The sequence below is a fragment of the Gracilinanus agilis genome, chromosome 5 (genome assembly GCF_016433145.1).
Source record: "Gracilinanus agilis isolate LMUSP501 chromosome 5, AgileGrace, whole genome shotgun sequence".
In the NCBI taxonomy this organism is placed as follows: domain Eukaryota; kingdom Metazoa; phylum Chordata; class Mammalia; order Didelphimorphia; family Didelphidae; genus Gracilinanus; species Gracilinanus agilis.
Genome location: NC_058134.1, coordinates 197181902 through 197198615, shown reverse-complemented (window position 1 = coordinate 197198615; position 16714 = coordinate 197181902). Strand labels below are relative to the sequence as shown.

Genomic DNA, 16714 nt, shown 5'->3' with positions numbered 1-16714 from the left:
GTTCCCCCATAGGAAACCTGCCCACTCCTATAGCAACTACGCTCCTACCTCCTCTTCCTCTCCAATAGGAAACCTGTCCATTCTCTTAGAAACTTGCCCTATTCTATTGAAACCGCCCTCCCCCTCCCCCCCCCCCAAGACTAGCCCTATAGAAAGTTGCACTTTATCTTTTAGAAACTGCACTGCCCTAGAGGAACCCTCCCCCGCCCCCATAGTAAATCTGCTCTTCCTCCTCCCTCCGGCCCTTCCGCCATAGGAAACCTGTCCATCCTCTTTTAGAAATCTACCCTCCCTCTCCAACCCTCCCACTTTCCTATAAGAAACCTACCCCTATAGGATATCTGTCCCTCCCCCTAAAGGAAACCTCTTCCCCTTCTTTGGGTAATATCCCTCCCCCCATAGGAAACCTGCCTTCTCCTATTCTTGCTCCCCCTCCCCTTTCAAGAAACCTCCCTTCCCTACAGAAAATTTGCTCCTTTTTCCAATATAGGAAACCTCTCTGATACTCCCCTATTAAAAAAAAAAAACAAAAAACAAAAAACTTGACCCTCTGTCCACTTCCTGGCATTCCTCCCCAGCAGAGATATCTGCCCTCCCGTGGAGAAAATTTGCCCCCTCCTCTTCCTCCACTGTAAGAAACCTGCCTATCCTCAGTCGTAGGCATCATTCGCCCACCACCCCCACCCTCATCCTTTCTTCCAGGGGACCACCCTAGGAGACCCCAGCTATTTCCTAAGTGTGCGTATGGAGGGGGAGACGCCCCGACAGGAAAACAAACACAGGTCAACCAAAGTCCGCCCCCCCCCCCCGCGGGGCACCTCCCCCGGCCCAGTCAGCAGTCAGGGAAAGCCCAGCGGGGCGGAGGCGGGGGAGGGGAGAGAGAGGACGGGGCGGCTGACGTCACTTCCGCCCAGGCCTGGCAGTGGCTGGGGCTGTCTGTGCTCGGGGCAGCGGCGGCAGCAGTAGCAGGAGCTTGAGGAGGAGGAGGAGGAGGGAAGGAAGGAAGGAGCATCCGGCCTAGCCAACCGCTTCAGCGCGCCCCGGGCCCAGCGGAGCACCCAGTCGAGGCCGCGACTCAGCGGGCCTACGCCACGCACGGGATCGGGCCCGGCCGGATGGGCGCCTGAGCCTCGGGCCCTACAGCGCCCTGGATCGGGGCCGGGTGAGGGTCAGCGGCGGGGGCGGGCACAGGGCCTGAGGGCAAGGAGAGGAACAGTTTCCCCCTCACTGCCCAAGATCCCTGAACGAGCAAGGCCGGAATCAGGCCTCGGAGCGGATCCCAATGGTCTCGGGATTGAAGGCCGGAGGCGGTGGGGGGGGGGGGGAGAGGGCGGGGAGAAGGTGGGGGCAGGGCCCAGGCCGGCCTAGGTTCCGCGGGGGCCGGGCGGACTGACTTCGATGAGCCGAGTTTAAGTTTAAGGCTGTGGGGTCCTTGGGAGAGAAGGAGGCAGGGCAGGGTTCGGGGCCTTGAATGGGGTATCATTATCCAGAACAGGGACAAAAGGAGGGTGCTGCTAACCAGGTCTGGGGGTGGCCACAGGAAAGAGTGAATGGTCTGGAGAGATGAGACAAAAGAAGTAGAGATCGTGATATTTGTTAAAAGAAAAAAAATTACTGGCCAGCCTTGACAGGAAGGGAAGTTGGAGAGCCACTTGCTCTTCCATATTGGATTGTGGTGGGCATCCTGAGAAGAGAGGGCTTTCTTGTGTGTGCATTATGTTGGGCATCTTGAGGAAAAAGACCTCCCTCATGTGTGGGGTGGGGGCCCAGCTGTAGTATTTGAGATTTTGAGTCATGCATTGGAAGGTCTTCCCCCCCCCCCAGGATAGGATGAATCTGTAGGGAAACCTTCTGGCATCTTAACCTTGTTCTCCATCTCCTTTCTTCACCCCTCTAGTGCAGAGCTCCAGGAAGCCAAGAGCAGGATGTTCCGGTTCATGAGGGACGGAGAACCTGAGGATCCCATGTTTCTCATGTGAGTCTTTCCCCTCTCTCCCCCCCATACCAGGGCATTTGATCCCCTCCAACACTGAGCCTGGGAGAAGTTGGGATAGATCCCTGAGTTCTCTTCTTCAATTTAAGAAACTGAGACTCAGAATGTTTGGTTTTAGAGTTTATTCTGGACCCCAAAGCCAATACCTGCTTCCCTTGTCTTAGTTTCTTTGTATTATAATTTGAAAAGGAAGGAACCCAGTCGGGGCTTGTGGTCCTCCTGCCATTCTGCTTTCTTTCATACTTTCCACAGGGACCCTTTTGCTATTCACCGACAACATATGAGTCGGATGTTGTCAGGAGGCTTTGGCTACAGCCCTTTCCTCAGCATCACAGATGGGAGCATACCAGGGGCTCGGCCTACCAGTCGAAGGATGCAGGTAATAGGGTGACACAATTAAGACTGTCAGACATTGGAGATTGGGAAGGAACTTGAGGAAGGGTCTCTGTCTCCCCTCATGGGGAGTGGGGAAGCCAAATTCCTGCTGTTTAAAAGGAGATCGAGGGGTAAACTTAGGGAGGTGAGCCTAATTTAGGCTTATTGGGAAGGGGTGGGATGGTGTGAAGGAGGCATATATTCTAATACTACTCCTTGTCCTTGGACCTGTAGGCTGGGGCTGTCTCACCCTTTGGGATGCTAGGAATGGTAAGTCCTCATTCCTCCATGTACCCCTCATCCTATTTTCTTTATTCCATTTCAGTATTATTTTCACATTTATTCTTACAAGAGGTCTCTCAGAGTGACTACAATGGCTGCCCTCCCCCATTTCTTCTTTTCTTTTTGTAAAACCCTTACCTTCAGTCCTGCAGTCAATACTGTGTATTGGCTCCAAGGCAGAAAGTGTGGTAAGGGTAGGCAATGGGGGTCAAGTGACTTGCCCAGGATCACACAGCTGGGAAGTGTCTGAAGTCAAATTTGAACCTAGGACCTCCCGTCTCTCAGCCTGGCTCTCAATCCACTGAGCTACCCAGCTGCTCCCCCTCCCCCATTTCATAATGAGTATCCACAAAGCTTTAAGCCTATACAACGTTACATATTTGTTAGCTGTTCCTCAGATCCAGAATCTCTAGAAACTAAATGCTTTCTTCCTCTTTTTTTTGTGCGTGAAGGTCCCCATTTTGTTATTGTTTTGCATGTGTGTGTGTGTTGGGGAACAGTTAGTATTGATTCTTGATAGGTTAAAAATGCATTGACTCTAGGTTTGAGTCTTAGCAGAAGGGGAAGATAGGGAAGCTAGGAAATGGAGTAGAAAAACAAAGCCAGACAGGGAGAAGAAGAGGGTCAGTGTTGTTTGGATAGAGAGGTTCGAGGATCTGCATAAAAGGATTTAGAAGTGGAAGTGACCCAGATCTCATCTAACCTGTTCATTTTACAAAATTTCAAGGTCAAACAGGTATTTTGTTGGCAAGGCTAGGATTTGGACTCCAAATCTAGTGCTTTTTTCCACTTAACCACATTGCCTCTTAGGAAGTCTTAGAACAGATGTCCTGGTGTGAGGGGGAGGTTTCTTGAAGTTGGTAAAGAAACCTAAAGTTTGTTGATTTTGGTTTCCTGAGCCTTTTCTTCTGACTCTCCTTCCCCAGACAGGTGGCTTCATGGATATGTTTGGGATGATGAATGACATGATTGGGAATGTGGTAAGCATCTAGTCCTGAATCTGAACCTTTCGGCCCTAATGATAGTCTGAACCCAAGGATTCCTCATGCTCTATAAAAGGACTCCCTAAAATGTTAGACCCTTTAATTCTAGACTGGAATTGAATACTGACATAAAGACATGATATCAGGTCCCTGTGCAGAAGCTTGAACAAGACAAAGATTTCTTGTTAGTCATCCAGTTTAGAGCAAAGGCTCTTGATTGCTATTCCTTCCTGCCTACTTTTGAGCACAGAAAGACATTTCAAGGGCGGCAAGGATGGGGTGGAGACCAGTTGCGAATTCTTATAGTACTATGATGGAGAAAAAGTTCTAAACAAACTGGAATGCTAAAAAGACTATCTGGTGAGGGTGGGATCCCCTCTCTCCCCTACCAGTTCAGCCCCAGCCTTCCTCTTCTACAGGAGCACATGACAACTGGAGCCAACTGTCAGACTTTTTCATCCTCCACTGTCATCTCCTATTCCAACCTGGGTGATGGTGCTCCCAAAGTCTACCAAGAAACATCTGAGATGCGCTCAGCACCAGGTGGGGTAAGTGCTGTGGGGAAATAGTGGAGTAGCTTTGGAGCCTAAGGGCTGGACTGACTCCTCATAAGCAGGTGGTTCTAGTCATCATCTGGAAAAACATCCGGGTGTTTCTTGGGAAATTTTGATCCCAAGTAAAGTCAGTAGAAACTTGGAAGTAAATTAGCTACATATGACAAGCTATCCATCCTTTTTTAGATCCGGGAGACAAGGAGGACTGTGAGGGACTCTGATAGTGGACTAGAGCAGATGTCCATTGGGCATCACATCCGAGACAGGGCACACATCCTGCAACGTTCCCGAAATCACCGAACTGGGGACCAGGAAGAACGGCAGGATTACATCAATTTGGATGAGAGTAAGCCTCTTTCATGTGACCTTTCCACTTCCCATTCTTCTCATCATTCTTGTCCAGTAGCTCCCCAGCCCCCAAAACAGTGCTTCAAGGATTTGCAATTCTGGTGGACCTGGAAATCCCTTTCCTGTTAGGGAGTTATTTCTCTGGGAGGTTTTAAGCTTAAATAGGTAGTGTCAGTGTTCAGAGGCACTCCTTGAAAGCTCAAGGGAATTATTGTTGCCATGTACCCATCTCCTTATATGACTATTTTCTCTGCTCTTTTTTTTTTGTTATCTAACCTCAGTTTCTCCTGGCTTTTTCAAATCAATAAGCACTTATTGAGTTCCTGTTATATACATGGTACTATTGTAGTTACTGAGGAGATTAAAAAAAAGAAGGCCTCTTGCTTTTTCTTTTCTGGGGAGGTACTAGGGCTCCACAGTGCCTTCCACTCACTGGTTGCTAACCCTTGGTCTAGACTGGTAGCCTCTTCCCCTGTCCACTTGTCTTGGAAGTATGTATGCCTATTTTTTGCATCTGCCCCTTGAAATTGATTTGGACCAGGAATCCAACTCCATTCTGAGTATTCCCTTCTCAGGTGATGCTGAAGCATTTGACAATGAGTGGAGGCGAGAGACATCCCGATACCGGCCACAACGTCCCCTGGAATTTCGTCGGCATGAGGCTACTGGGGCGGGTGGGGGTAGAAGGGCTGAGGGACCCCCTCGGCTGGCTATACAGGGCCCTGAGGACTCCCCTTCCAGACAGTCACGACGATATGACTGGTGAGGGCCCCTTCCCCCCAGGTCCTCTCGTAAGTGTTGATGGGGGAGGGATCACAGAGAGGGATGTAGTCCCTCAGTCATTCCTCTGGCATTTGGAGGAAACCCACTTGTTCCTAATATTTTAGAGTGTGGGAGTGGGGTAAAGATCTTCTTAGAGCCTATTTTGGTGATAATAGGTCTCAGCTGGTCTAGGAAAGGAAAGACATTCTCCTGAACTGGAGAGTTGACCACAAGCACCAAGACCGTCATCATCCAGCTTCTGTTCCCCCTCCCCCCCCCTTCTTCCTATATGACAAGCTTTCTCCCTCCACCCTCTAGGTACAGGCTGTGAGGGGCAGAGGAATCACCCCATGAAATAACTCTTCCCCCCAATTTAATATTAAATAGAGATGAGCTGGCCCCTTCAAGCTTAGGGAGCCTTAGGGGGAGATTTTCACTGCCCCCTTTACTGCTTTTACTTCTCCCCACACCTTTTCAATCTCACCCTCCCATAGTGAATTTACTGACTTTTCTTTCTGTTGCTCCCTAATGTCTTGATTTTTTTTCTCCCCTCTAACCCTCAATAAGTACAAGGTCTTTTAGGATAAGTTCCGGGGGTAGGTGCCCCCTTTTTCCCCAAAGGTCTATCAGTGACCATTGGATCCTTTCTCACCTCTACCTAGAAGTCCCATGTTTGGGGCTGTGTCCCCCTCCCTACTGGATGAGTAGGGGGTGGGTATCAGGTCCTCTTTCCTCTTGTCCTCTAACCCCATGCTCTCATGCGCCATGCACATACATGTGCGCGCACACGTACATGCACACGCACTGTCTGTCTCTGCGTCCCTCTGCCCTTTGTGTGTGTATGTGTGTGTGTGTGTGTATGTAACTTGTAACTTTATGGAATAAAGGGGAATGGAAAAGAGAGTTTTTAGGCATGTGGTTGTATTTTGTTCCCAATCCTACACCAGCTGTGATCTCCAAGCAACCAGTTTCCTTTCCTTGACTGCCTCGCCGTCAGCCCCATACTTCCATCTGCCCAGCTCCCGTTTCTTCTGGCTTCCAGCATCTCATATAGATTTGACCCAGCACTTAGTTGCCATTTTAATCATCATTGTTTCACACTCATATAGAAGGAAGTAGACATGAACCAGGAGAAGTAGTTTGAACTCTTCTCTGGCTCCTTCCTCTAAGCTTTTTCCTCCAGTCAGGGAGTTCATGCAACCTCAAGCATATTTTGGTATGCAGAATGAAGATTCTTTAGTAGCCAGTATAGACTTTTGCTCTTTTCTACTCCCTCTAGGCAGGGGAGGGGTGAAGGGGGGGGGGTGGAGAACAGGATCCCAGAGGAGAAAGGTAATCTGCAAACTGATAGGTGTTGAAAGTGAATATGGATCTCTCCAATTACTCTTCCTGCTCCTTTAGAAGTTTTGCTTCTCCTCGATCTCTCTTTTTGACTCTAGCCCAGCCAAGTACATCCCAGTACTGCTTGCCTAATTTTAAGGGTTTATGTAATGATTGTTAGACCAAACTTTGATAATGGTTTCATCTTTAAAACCTGGAAGTCTACTTTTCTGCAACCCAATTATAGAGGGTACCATTGTTATCCCCCTATACAGCTATGTCTTCACATAAGTTCTAGTTCTAGAAAAAGGGATTATTTCCTCCAAGATCTAGATGGTGAAATAGGCTGAATAAAGTTGAGAAAACTAAAGTTAAATAGTGATGGAGAAAAGAAAGAAGGAAATTGAATTGAAACCCAGGTACCCTACCTCTTGAAGCTATAAAACAGATAGGAACATCTAGCTTAGAGGTAAGATTTGAGTCCCTCCCCTTCAGACAATCAAGCACCAGCAGAGGAGGACCTGAGGAGAAGCTTTCATTTCAGACTTCCCCAGAGGCAACATATGGTGGAAAGGAGCAGGATCAGAACCAGAAGCATTCTGGGACTGGCCTCCTGCCCAGGTGTGTGACCTTGTGCAAAGGAAACCCTTATCTACAAAATAAGGAATTTGGACTAAATGATCTCTTAAGGAATCTTTCAGCTCTTTAATACTGTATGATCTAAATATAACTCATTTCTAACTATTTATATACCCGGAAACCCCAACATGCTGTTAAAACCAATGGTTTTGTATCTCCAGTTACAACCCAAACTCCCAGCTTGCTACGATTTCTCCCATTAGGTCCCCAGCCCTAGATAGTATTAAAACCAGAGGGCATTTGGCTTTAAGGTGAAGTTGGAATTAAAAATGGTAAGACCTTATATTTTGTCAGCCTTTTCTCATTCCTAAGACTTTAGATGTAGCTTGGAGATAAATGTTAACATTTTTTCCATCCTAGATCCCAGGGTAAATTAGGATCTTATTTCTGCCCAGGCTTCATTCCTAGGTGTTATCACCATTGTCTCAGTCTTTGGACAAGAATCAAGGTACTACATCAGGGTGGGTTCCCCAGGCCATCCTTATGCAAAAACTGGATACTCTAGATCTGATAAGGCACTTCGAGGTTTTTGATGCTTCCTAACTTTCATCTGTTTCCATTCTTTATTTCCCTTCCCTCCCTAGAACTCTCCCTGAGGCCCACACAAAAACAGCAAAGCCTTTGCTAAGGTTTTGGCACTGGAGTTGGTGGATGCCCTCAGGATATGCCATCCCTCTGAGGGTACTAAGTAGTTACAGCTAAGCTCTCTTCTCCCTTTTATAAAAATGAGAAAACTAGGCCCCCTGGTTGGAGTGACATCCTTTGTGGTTCCCTTGTTCCCTTAAAACACAAATTGTACACATTGTACAACTAGTCAAGTGGTAGATAAAATTTCAGATCTGGAGTTAGGAAAGCCTAATTGAATCTTAAGCTTTAATTTCTCTAGGCTTAGTTTTCTTAGCCCTACTGCACAAGAGTGAGCTGTATGAGAAGCCCTTTGCAAACTTTAAAGAGCTAAATCAGCTATATTTATTACACCAGGAATTCAATCTCCCACCCCAAGTTTTTGTGTTGCCCCCATTTATCTTCATATAACCATTCTATAACACATGCAAAGCTGTAAGGATGAATTGGCCTGTACCAGAAGGAATTAGAGGAAATAACTATATTCCTATAACTAAAGTTCTCCATGATCTTCACAATGGGAAGACAAAAATGTTGGGGACAAGGGGGAAGCTGGGTAGCTCAGTGGAATGAGAGTCAGCCTAGAGATGGGAGGTCCTAGGTTCAAATCTGGCCTCAGCCACTTCTCAGCTGTGTAACCCTGGGCAAGTCACTTGACCCCCATTGCCTAGCCCTCACTGCTCTTCTGCCTTGGAGTCAATACTGCGTATTGACTCCAAGACGGAAGGTAAGGGTTTTATATAAAAATAAAACAAAAAAAGGTTGGGGACATGCTGGACTAGAGGAACGAATGGAGGGGAGACCAATGGGCAGATAGAAGACAAAGGGACTGATGGACAACAAAGAAGTCCATGTCTCCAGGGCCCTTCATCCAGAAAAGGACTAGAGGTTCTGAGGAAATAACTAACTGTTCCCAGATAAAGTTTATGCTTTTCTCCTTGACTCTGGAGGGAAGAGGACAGGTTTGGTAAGCAAGGATAGGGGGAGGGGGGGGGAAGGAATCACTCTCTCCTCCAGGGGTTGTGGCAAAATGTTATCCGAACCACCACATCCACTGACCCATATTATAACCCTCTCAAAAGGTTTCTCATTTCTTGGTCCTTTTGGCTGCTTTTCCTTTCCCCATTTGGCCCTTATCCATCCTAAGAATTCAGATACTTCCTTTGTCCCTCTGATTACGGGTATCTACTTTCTGGAATATCAGCAGATTCTGGAGAAGCATGTCAGCTTTCTTCAACCAGGAGGCTATCTTGGTCATCTATGGGGAAGGGTCAGGGGAACCTGGGAGGATGGGTATGGGGACAGTCTGGGGAGATCCAAGAGTGGGTAAGTAAATTGAGCAAAGGGCAATAAACAGTGATGGGGAATATGAGTGGATGAGGCTATAGCTGCCTGGTGTGCTTTGATTTAAGCAGAAACAAGTCGTTTTATGTATGAAGAAACAGCCCTAGAAAGATGATCCCTAATTAATGATAGACCCAAGACTAGAACCTGGGAGTCTATGTTCCGATCTAAACAAAAAATGTTTTGGGTTATTGGTTTACAAAATGTTAAGTAGGAATGAATAGCAACTACATAGGATCATAGTATTTATTTTTTAAGCTTATTTATTTATTTAATTTAGAGTCTTTCCACAGTTACATGAATCATGTTCTTTCCCTCCCTTCCTCCCACCCCTCCTCCTGTAGCCAATAAGCAGTTCCGCTGGGTTTTACATGTGTCATTGAGGATCATAATATTTAAAGTCAAAAAAGACCACAGAGAGTCCAACCTCCCCATTTTTTCTGATTAGAAAATAGTCCAGGAGAAGTAAGGCCAAATTCGGGCAGCTAATTGTCTAAATGAGGAAGTCCTAGATTCAAACCCCAATCCCCTCAATTTAAGGTTGTGGTGAAGCCTGGAAAAGTTGGGTAGCTTGTAACTATAATAAGGTAGTGAAAGAGTCCAAAGTCTTCCACTTCCTTTAAATGTGTCTGCCCAAAGTGAGTTTATATGTGGTGTATAGGCACATATATATGCCATTTAAGACAACTGCTTAGTTGATCCCAGCAGAGCCACCCTTTCATCCTGGATGCCAGCTTTCCAAAAACCAGACAGCGCATCTCTTAATGAGCCCAGCCCCCAGAAAAGGATGCCTAATGTGTTTATCCCTTTCCAACTACAAGATTTATTACATGACTGAATGAATTAGAAATTGTGCTCCCATCTCGCCCCTAAAGATACTCTGCTTTTCATGCAATAATATTTGTCCTGTTATACAGGGTACCTTATAGCCTAAAAAAAAAAAAAAAAAAAAAAAAAAAAAAAAAAAAAGTCAGTTTTCCAGATCATTCCCTTGAATTGGAGTAAAAAACTGCCTTTCTTCTTCCCACTTCCCCTCAGTACTTCTCAATCTCCCCTCTCCAAGGAGTCATTTGTGCCCCTTGTGAAACGTGAGAGGGAGGGAAGCCTGAGATATTCTCATGGACCCTGCATCAGCAAGTGCTTCAGCTGGTCTGGGATAGCTTTGATCTTAGTTAGGTGATGGCTCTCAATGAGGGTTTTCAAAGTTTTGGAAGAGGGCAGACAATAGAACAACAAAATAGTGCCCTTTTCAGCTATCTCGTTCCAGCCTGCAATTTAGTTTTCTAAAGGCTGTATTGGGAAGGCAGGAAAGGAATAGATTCTGCTGAATTCTTTAAGTTCTCCCTGTTCTCCAGGAAGAGATTCCTGATTTTTAGCTTTAATCCTTGATTTCTCCCCTCTCAGAACCTAATCTCTAAATGTTCAGACCTCACCTTCTTATTGATAGAATTTGGAGGTAGTTCTCTATTAACAAAACAAAACAAAAAATGAAAAAACCAGCTTTTCAATAGTTTTTCTCCCATGGGCTGTAAGGTTCAAAAACCCAGGGTAGGAGGAATTGTTTCAAAACCTGAAAGCAACTAAATCCCTGGAACCACTTTGACTCCTGAAGTCCTACCAATGGCCTTCTCCCTTTTCCTTTTTCCTCCCTAAACCAATCCCTTTTCTAATCTTAATCCCTTCTTTATCTCGCCCAGTCTCCATCACTAATAGGGCATCTCTTTTCTCTTTGTCTCTCTGGGCTAATCTTTAGCCCAATTTATTTTTGTCAGGCTTTTCCCACACTAATCCACTACCATTCCCATACGATGTGGCTTCTGTGACTTCACCTTCCCCAACCAGTCAAGCACAGAAAGGGAAGACAGTGAGGAAAGCAGGAATAAAGAAATTGTTTTTTTTGCAGTCTTCCATTTCCTCTGTGTCACCTTCCTTTATGGTGCCTTCCTCTTTCTCTCAGCTCCCCACCACTTCACCCCCTACAACTTCAGATGGTTTATTTTACACGTTCATTTTCTTCTATGGAGACTCAGTAATGGAGTTCCTCCTAAACTCTAGTTAATACTAAATGCATGTCAGTGCCCAATAAATGCTTTCTTTAGAAATGTATGTTTAATATATAAAGGGTAAATACCTTTTCTTTATAAAGAAACTCTTCAATGAGCCAATGATTTCATAGGTGTGGTTTTCCAGTAGACTTCCAGAGATCGAAACTGATCCCTGATACTTCATTCTGTAAGACACTGGTCCATATTCTCTTATAAACCATTCACTGATGATCCATCCAGTGTACTGGATCCAGGCCTTTCTCTGGGGCTTAAACTTTATTTGGATACCATTGCAGCACTCCGACTACTCATCCATTCTCACTCACTCTTATTCCATGACTAACCCACTTCCATTTTCTCAACAATTTCTCTCACTACTTCTTGCATGTAGCTCATTTTTCAAAATAAATTGCAAATAAAAAGTTGAGGAAATAAGTATTTGCATCCAGAGTGATTAATGTCCTATTGACTCCTTTTTTCTTTTTTAAAAAAGTATTTATTAAGTGTTTAGTGTTGGACACATTTTTAATACCATGCCAGGCGTTGAAAGGTATATGAGACACGTAAGATACAATGGAATATATAATATACCTCAGGAAAAAAAGATAAACATATTGATAAATAGATATAGATATTATCAATTGCTTTTTTAGGGTAGTATTGATTTTTTTTCCTATTCTTTTGCCATCTTCCCCTCCCTGAAATATCTTATTTAAAAACTACTCAGGGTTTCCAAGATTGTGTCACCTTCAGCATAGATTTACTCCGTGTATACTTGGTCTGGGCCCAACTGTTCTTTCTTAAATGTCATTTTCACTTGTTCATGTAGTATACATAGTCTAGAGGCTGAGGAGTTAGGGTCCAAATAGAATGGTTCCTTCGTCATTAAACATACAAACAGATCATTATGGAAGGACTAATAAATTGCTCCCATTTTTAAATTTTTTAAAAACTCCTGCCAGTTTCATCTATGACTGATCTGGGGATGATACAGCTTAGTTGGGTCTCAGAGCAAGCTTATTTTCTCAGGCTTGTCATATTCATTTCATTTGACTGATGAGGTAAAGCTGATCCTAATTTTCAACTGTGCTTCTCCAAGAGTATTTTACAAATTAGTTTGTATTCTAAACTGGTCTTCATTAAACACAAGGACCTCAACTACTGGATGAAGGACTCAACGTTTGCTAAAAACTTCTAGGAAAGTTGTAAAGCAGCATGGAAGAAATTAAGTTTAGAGCAACAACATCACTTTATACCAAAATAACCTCTGAATAAATACATGCCCTAAATAGGTCACAACACAAACAAATAACGACTTATGTGATCAACGGTTGGGGGAAGAGTTCATGACCAAACAAAGGAAAGAATAAAATGGATGATTTTGATTACATAAAATTAAAGGTTTTGTCCAAACAAATATAATACAACTAAGAAATAACTTGCTGGGAAAAAATCTTTATAGAAAATTTATCTGATGTGGACCTCATTTCCCAGATATATAAGGAACTAATTCAAATGTATATGAATAAGAACCATTCTCCAATTAGTAAATAAGCTAAGGATATGCACAGGCAGTTTTCAAGGGAAGAAAGTCAGCCTATCTACAGATAGATAAAAAAAATGCTCCTTCTGGTCTTAAGCTACTTCCTAGTTGTGTTACCCTGGGCAAATCACTTACCCACCCCCATTGCCTAGCCCTTCCTGTTCTTCTGCCTTGGAACCAATACACAGTATTAATTCTAAGACTTCAGAAGGTAAGGGTTTTTTTTTTAAATGTGCTCCAAATCACTAATAATTAGAAAAAGACAAAGTAATTCTGAGGTCCCACCTCAGATACATCAGACTGGCAAAGCTGACACAAAAAGAAATTACAAATTGTTGGAGGGGCTGTAGGAAAACCGGTACATTGATGCACTCTTGGTGAAACTGTGGATAGGGCCAACCATTCTGAAAAGCCTTTTGAAATTATGCACAAAAAGTTACTAAATAGTGCAATCTTTTGACCATGCTATCTATATGCCACTACTTGTGAGGTACCAAAAAAGGTTTTTTAAAAGGTAAAAAAACCCAAGTTTGTGCAAAAATATAGCACTTTTTGGTAGTGACAAAAAAAAAGTAGAAACTAAGAAGATGCCTAACTGGGGGACAAACTGTAGTTTAGAAATGGAATAGAATACTATAGTGCTATAAGATCATTTCAAAAGACATCTGAAGACTTGTTTGAACTAATACAGCCTGTATCTGTATCAAAACAATTTATAATATCAATATTACAAAAAATGAACAACTGAATGACAAGAACTTTGATCAAATAAATGATCACTACTTACTTACCCTAGGACAGCCTAACATGCAGAAAAGAAATGTATCTTTGATCAAATGGGAATATGCTGTGCCTGATTGTGCTTATTTGATAGAGGGGTTCTGTATTCTTTTGCAGTTGGTGGAGGGAAAAATGAATGCCTGATCACTAAAAAAATAAAAAAAATTAAATAAAAAAATAAACTGGCTTTCCTTTGGCTGCCACATCTCTTCCCTCCTTGGCAAAGAAATTATTTACAATTGAGGCAGTTTCTAGATTCTTTGCCTTCCTCAGTGTGGCAATTACTTTATGTTGGCTATACTTCTATAGGAAATCAAGGTCAATATCTTTGCTTTTTTACATTCCCCACTTTTTTTGGCATGCACAGCTTATTTGAATAGGTCAGGCTTAAGATGTTATGATTATAGTGTCTCTATCTTTTCATGATATTAATTTTTACTTTTTCTCTAGCTGATATGATTGCATAAGCTAATTCTGACACGATGCCTACATAAATAGCCAGATAGTGTTCTTGTCAGGACATAATTTTCTGCAATATTTTTCTGTGTTTGCCACGTTCAACATCTGACTGCCCTTTTTTTTATAAGAAAACATTTACAGAGGTATTAAGCTTTTAAGTAATCTAGAAAACCTTGGCCTCTCTCTTCTCATACTTGAGCCATATTTTCCAACATACTTGCTTTGGGGGATCTTTTAAAGTTCACGTCATTTCTCTGCCTCTTCACCATCTACAACAGATGTTGGTGCATAAGCTAGTTATTTTCAGGGTGGTTTTGATTATATCATTGAATATTGTATTAGTTACCAAGTGTCCTATGAAATATTTCTTTTTGTCTCTGGGCAACTCAATCCAATGCTATCCAAAAGCATTCACTGAGAACCTACTATATGCCAATGAAATGAAGTGATCCATTTAATTGGAGGATGAAGGAGTGCGCACGGATCAGGAAAGGTTTCCCTAACAGATGGTAAATGAGTTGAGCTTTGAAGGAAACTAGGTATTCTTAAAAGGAAGAGACAGGCTAGAATATATTCCAGATGGGGGAAGGAAACAACCTCTGCAAAGGCAAGGAATCAGGATACTATAATATTGTATTGCTTAGAGAATGGCAAGTGGGGCGTTTGGTGAGAACATAATATGCATGAAAGGGAGTAATGTGCAATGAACCTGGAAAAGGAAGCTGGTGTTCGATTATGATCAAGATGAAGTGCCTGTTTAATCTTAGAGGCAACAGAGAGCAAATGAAGTTTCTTGAGCAAAAGAGTGAAGCGTTGGATGTGGGCTTTAGGAAGATTGTGTAGCTCTGAAGAGGGCAGATTGGAGAGGAGAGACCAGAAGCCAGAAGTCCATTTAAGAGGCTATTGTAATAGTCTGGCAGAGAGGCAATAAGATTGATCTAGTAGGTGGCTAGATGGGTAAAGAGATATGAAATATGTTGTAGAGATAGAACTGACAAGACTAAACAATAAGATGAATATGGCAGGTGAAAGGAAGGAAAGAACAGATAAGACTCACAACTGACTGGATATTGTTTGGCATTTAAAACCTTCATAATCAAGCTCCACCTCCCTGTGGCCTGCATTACCCCATTTCTGAACTCTGTAAGCCAGCTAATATGGCACCATGATCTTGTCTGATCTCTGTGCCTCTGCCCAGGTCTCCTCCCCTACCAGGCCTCCTCCCCACCCTAGAATCCCCTGAAGGTTCAGTCCAAGTGCCACCCTCTATGTGAAATCTCAGCCTTGCTAGGGCCTCCCCTACGACCACAAAAAATTACTTTGTGTTGGCTTTGTATATACTTGTTGCATTTTTGTGTGTGTACTCAGATACATTTTATCTTGCCCCAATGGAATTTAAGTTTCTTAGAGGCACAGACTGTCTCATTTCTGTCTTCACATCCCCTAGTACCTAGTACAATAGATAACATAATAAATGTTTGCTGATATGGGGGTAAAAAAGAGAGGAGTGGAAAGGGGAGGGCTAGGTTTGAAAATGATTCTGCCAACTCCTTTGCATCTTCATGGAAAACTTATGAGCCATCCTTCCATTACCTGCAACTTCCTTTTGTGTTCTGGTTTAATTGTATTTATTTATTAAGAGAATGTGAGTATTAATCATTCTTCCAATGGCATATTGATTTGTTGATCATGTTTATAATCTACAAGCTGTCATTCTTAGTACCTTTTTCCCCCTTTCCTGTCATTTGAGTAGCAGAAAGGGATTGAATAAACCTGAGAGCCATTCTTAATTTTCCTTTGTTTTATGGATGCATGTCCAAAGCTTTCATGACCATTTTTCTTCTTTTCTCTGTATCTTCCACCAACAATTTATGAGGTGAAAATAATATGCTTTAAACTGTGGGGCTTAAACATAGAGAATCTGGAAGTACTCAGTCATAACTGAGTCTCTGGCTATTCTTTGGGGCTCACAATCCTTCAAAATACCATGACCCTGTCACTTTCCAGATTATCTTGCTCTTTTCTTCATAGTCTCCAAATGCTTTGCAAACCAAGGCTATCCTAAACTCCTCAAAGGTAAATCTCTAGAATGCAAAGATTACTGGTCCCAAGAAAAAGGATCATATGCTATAAACATTTGATGTTAGGAAATTAGAGGACCATTAGAAGTTATTGGCTAATGTAGATCAAACTTAGCCTAGGGGAAGAGAAAATGCATCTCCTTCTCTTCTCTGCAAAAGTGGGGCAGTATATGGGTGTTGAAGATTGCATATATAATGTATTGGCTAGTTTTGCTGAACTTCCTTTTTCATCTTTCTTTTTTTTATTCTTTGTTACCAGGGATGGGTCACTAGATAGAGAAGGGAATAGAAATATATTCAGAAATAGAGGTAAAGACAAAAGATATCAATCTTTTTAAAAAATAAGAAAAAACAAATCATTAGCTGGGAGTGCTCATTTGCTCCAGATAGAGTATGGAAGGGAGGTGAAAAACATGGAGATCAAGGAGAAAACTGGGGGACAAGTGGAGGGAGATCATATAGTTCAAACCTGCTCCTGAAGAATTCTTTCTTTTCAGTGGGGAAAATGAAGCTACAAAAGGAAAGAAAGGGCATTAGAGCTACAGGCAAAGCTAGAATAAGAAGCTCAGAGCCTTCACTGTC

At 43.1% G+C, this 16714-nt stretch overlaps 1 protein-coding gene across 1 annotated transcript; it reads left to right on the top strand.

Annotated features, from left to right (window-relative positions):
• Positions 1-942: 942 nt before the first annotated feature.
• On the top strand, positions 943-6200 carry MLF2 (myeloid leukemia factor 2). Its single transcript, XM_044679879.1, has 8 exons — positions 943-1162; positions 1898-1975; positions 2246-2372; positions 2603-2638; positions 3577-3630; positions 4053-4181; positions 4374-4533; positions 5111-6200. Exons 2-8 carry the CDS (start codon positions 1926-1928, stop codon positions 5299-5301), a joined length of 747 nt encoding a protein of 248 aa, XP_044535814.1. The 5' UTR covers positions 943-1162; positions 1898-1925; the 3' UTR covers positions 5302-6200.
• The last annotated feature ends 10514 nt before the right edge of the window (positions 6201-16714 follow it).

Excerpts from the sequence above, each read along its gene's own strand:
- MLF2 (XM_044679879.1), top strand. The coding sequence starts at position 1,926 with ATGTTCCGGTTCATGAGGGACGGAGAACCTGAGGATCCCATGTTTCTC. Across the intron at positions 2,639-3,576 it reads CCTTTGGGATGCTAGGAATG|ACAGGTGGCTTCATGGATAT; the intron begins GTAAGTCCTCAT and ends CTCCTTCCCCAG. Across the intron at positions 4,534-5,110 it reads TTACATCAATTTGGATGAGA|GTGATGCTGAAGCATTTGAC; the intron begins GTAAGCCTCTTT and ends TTCCCTTCTCAG.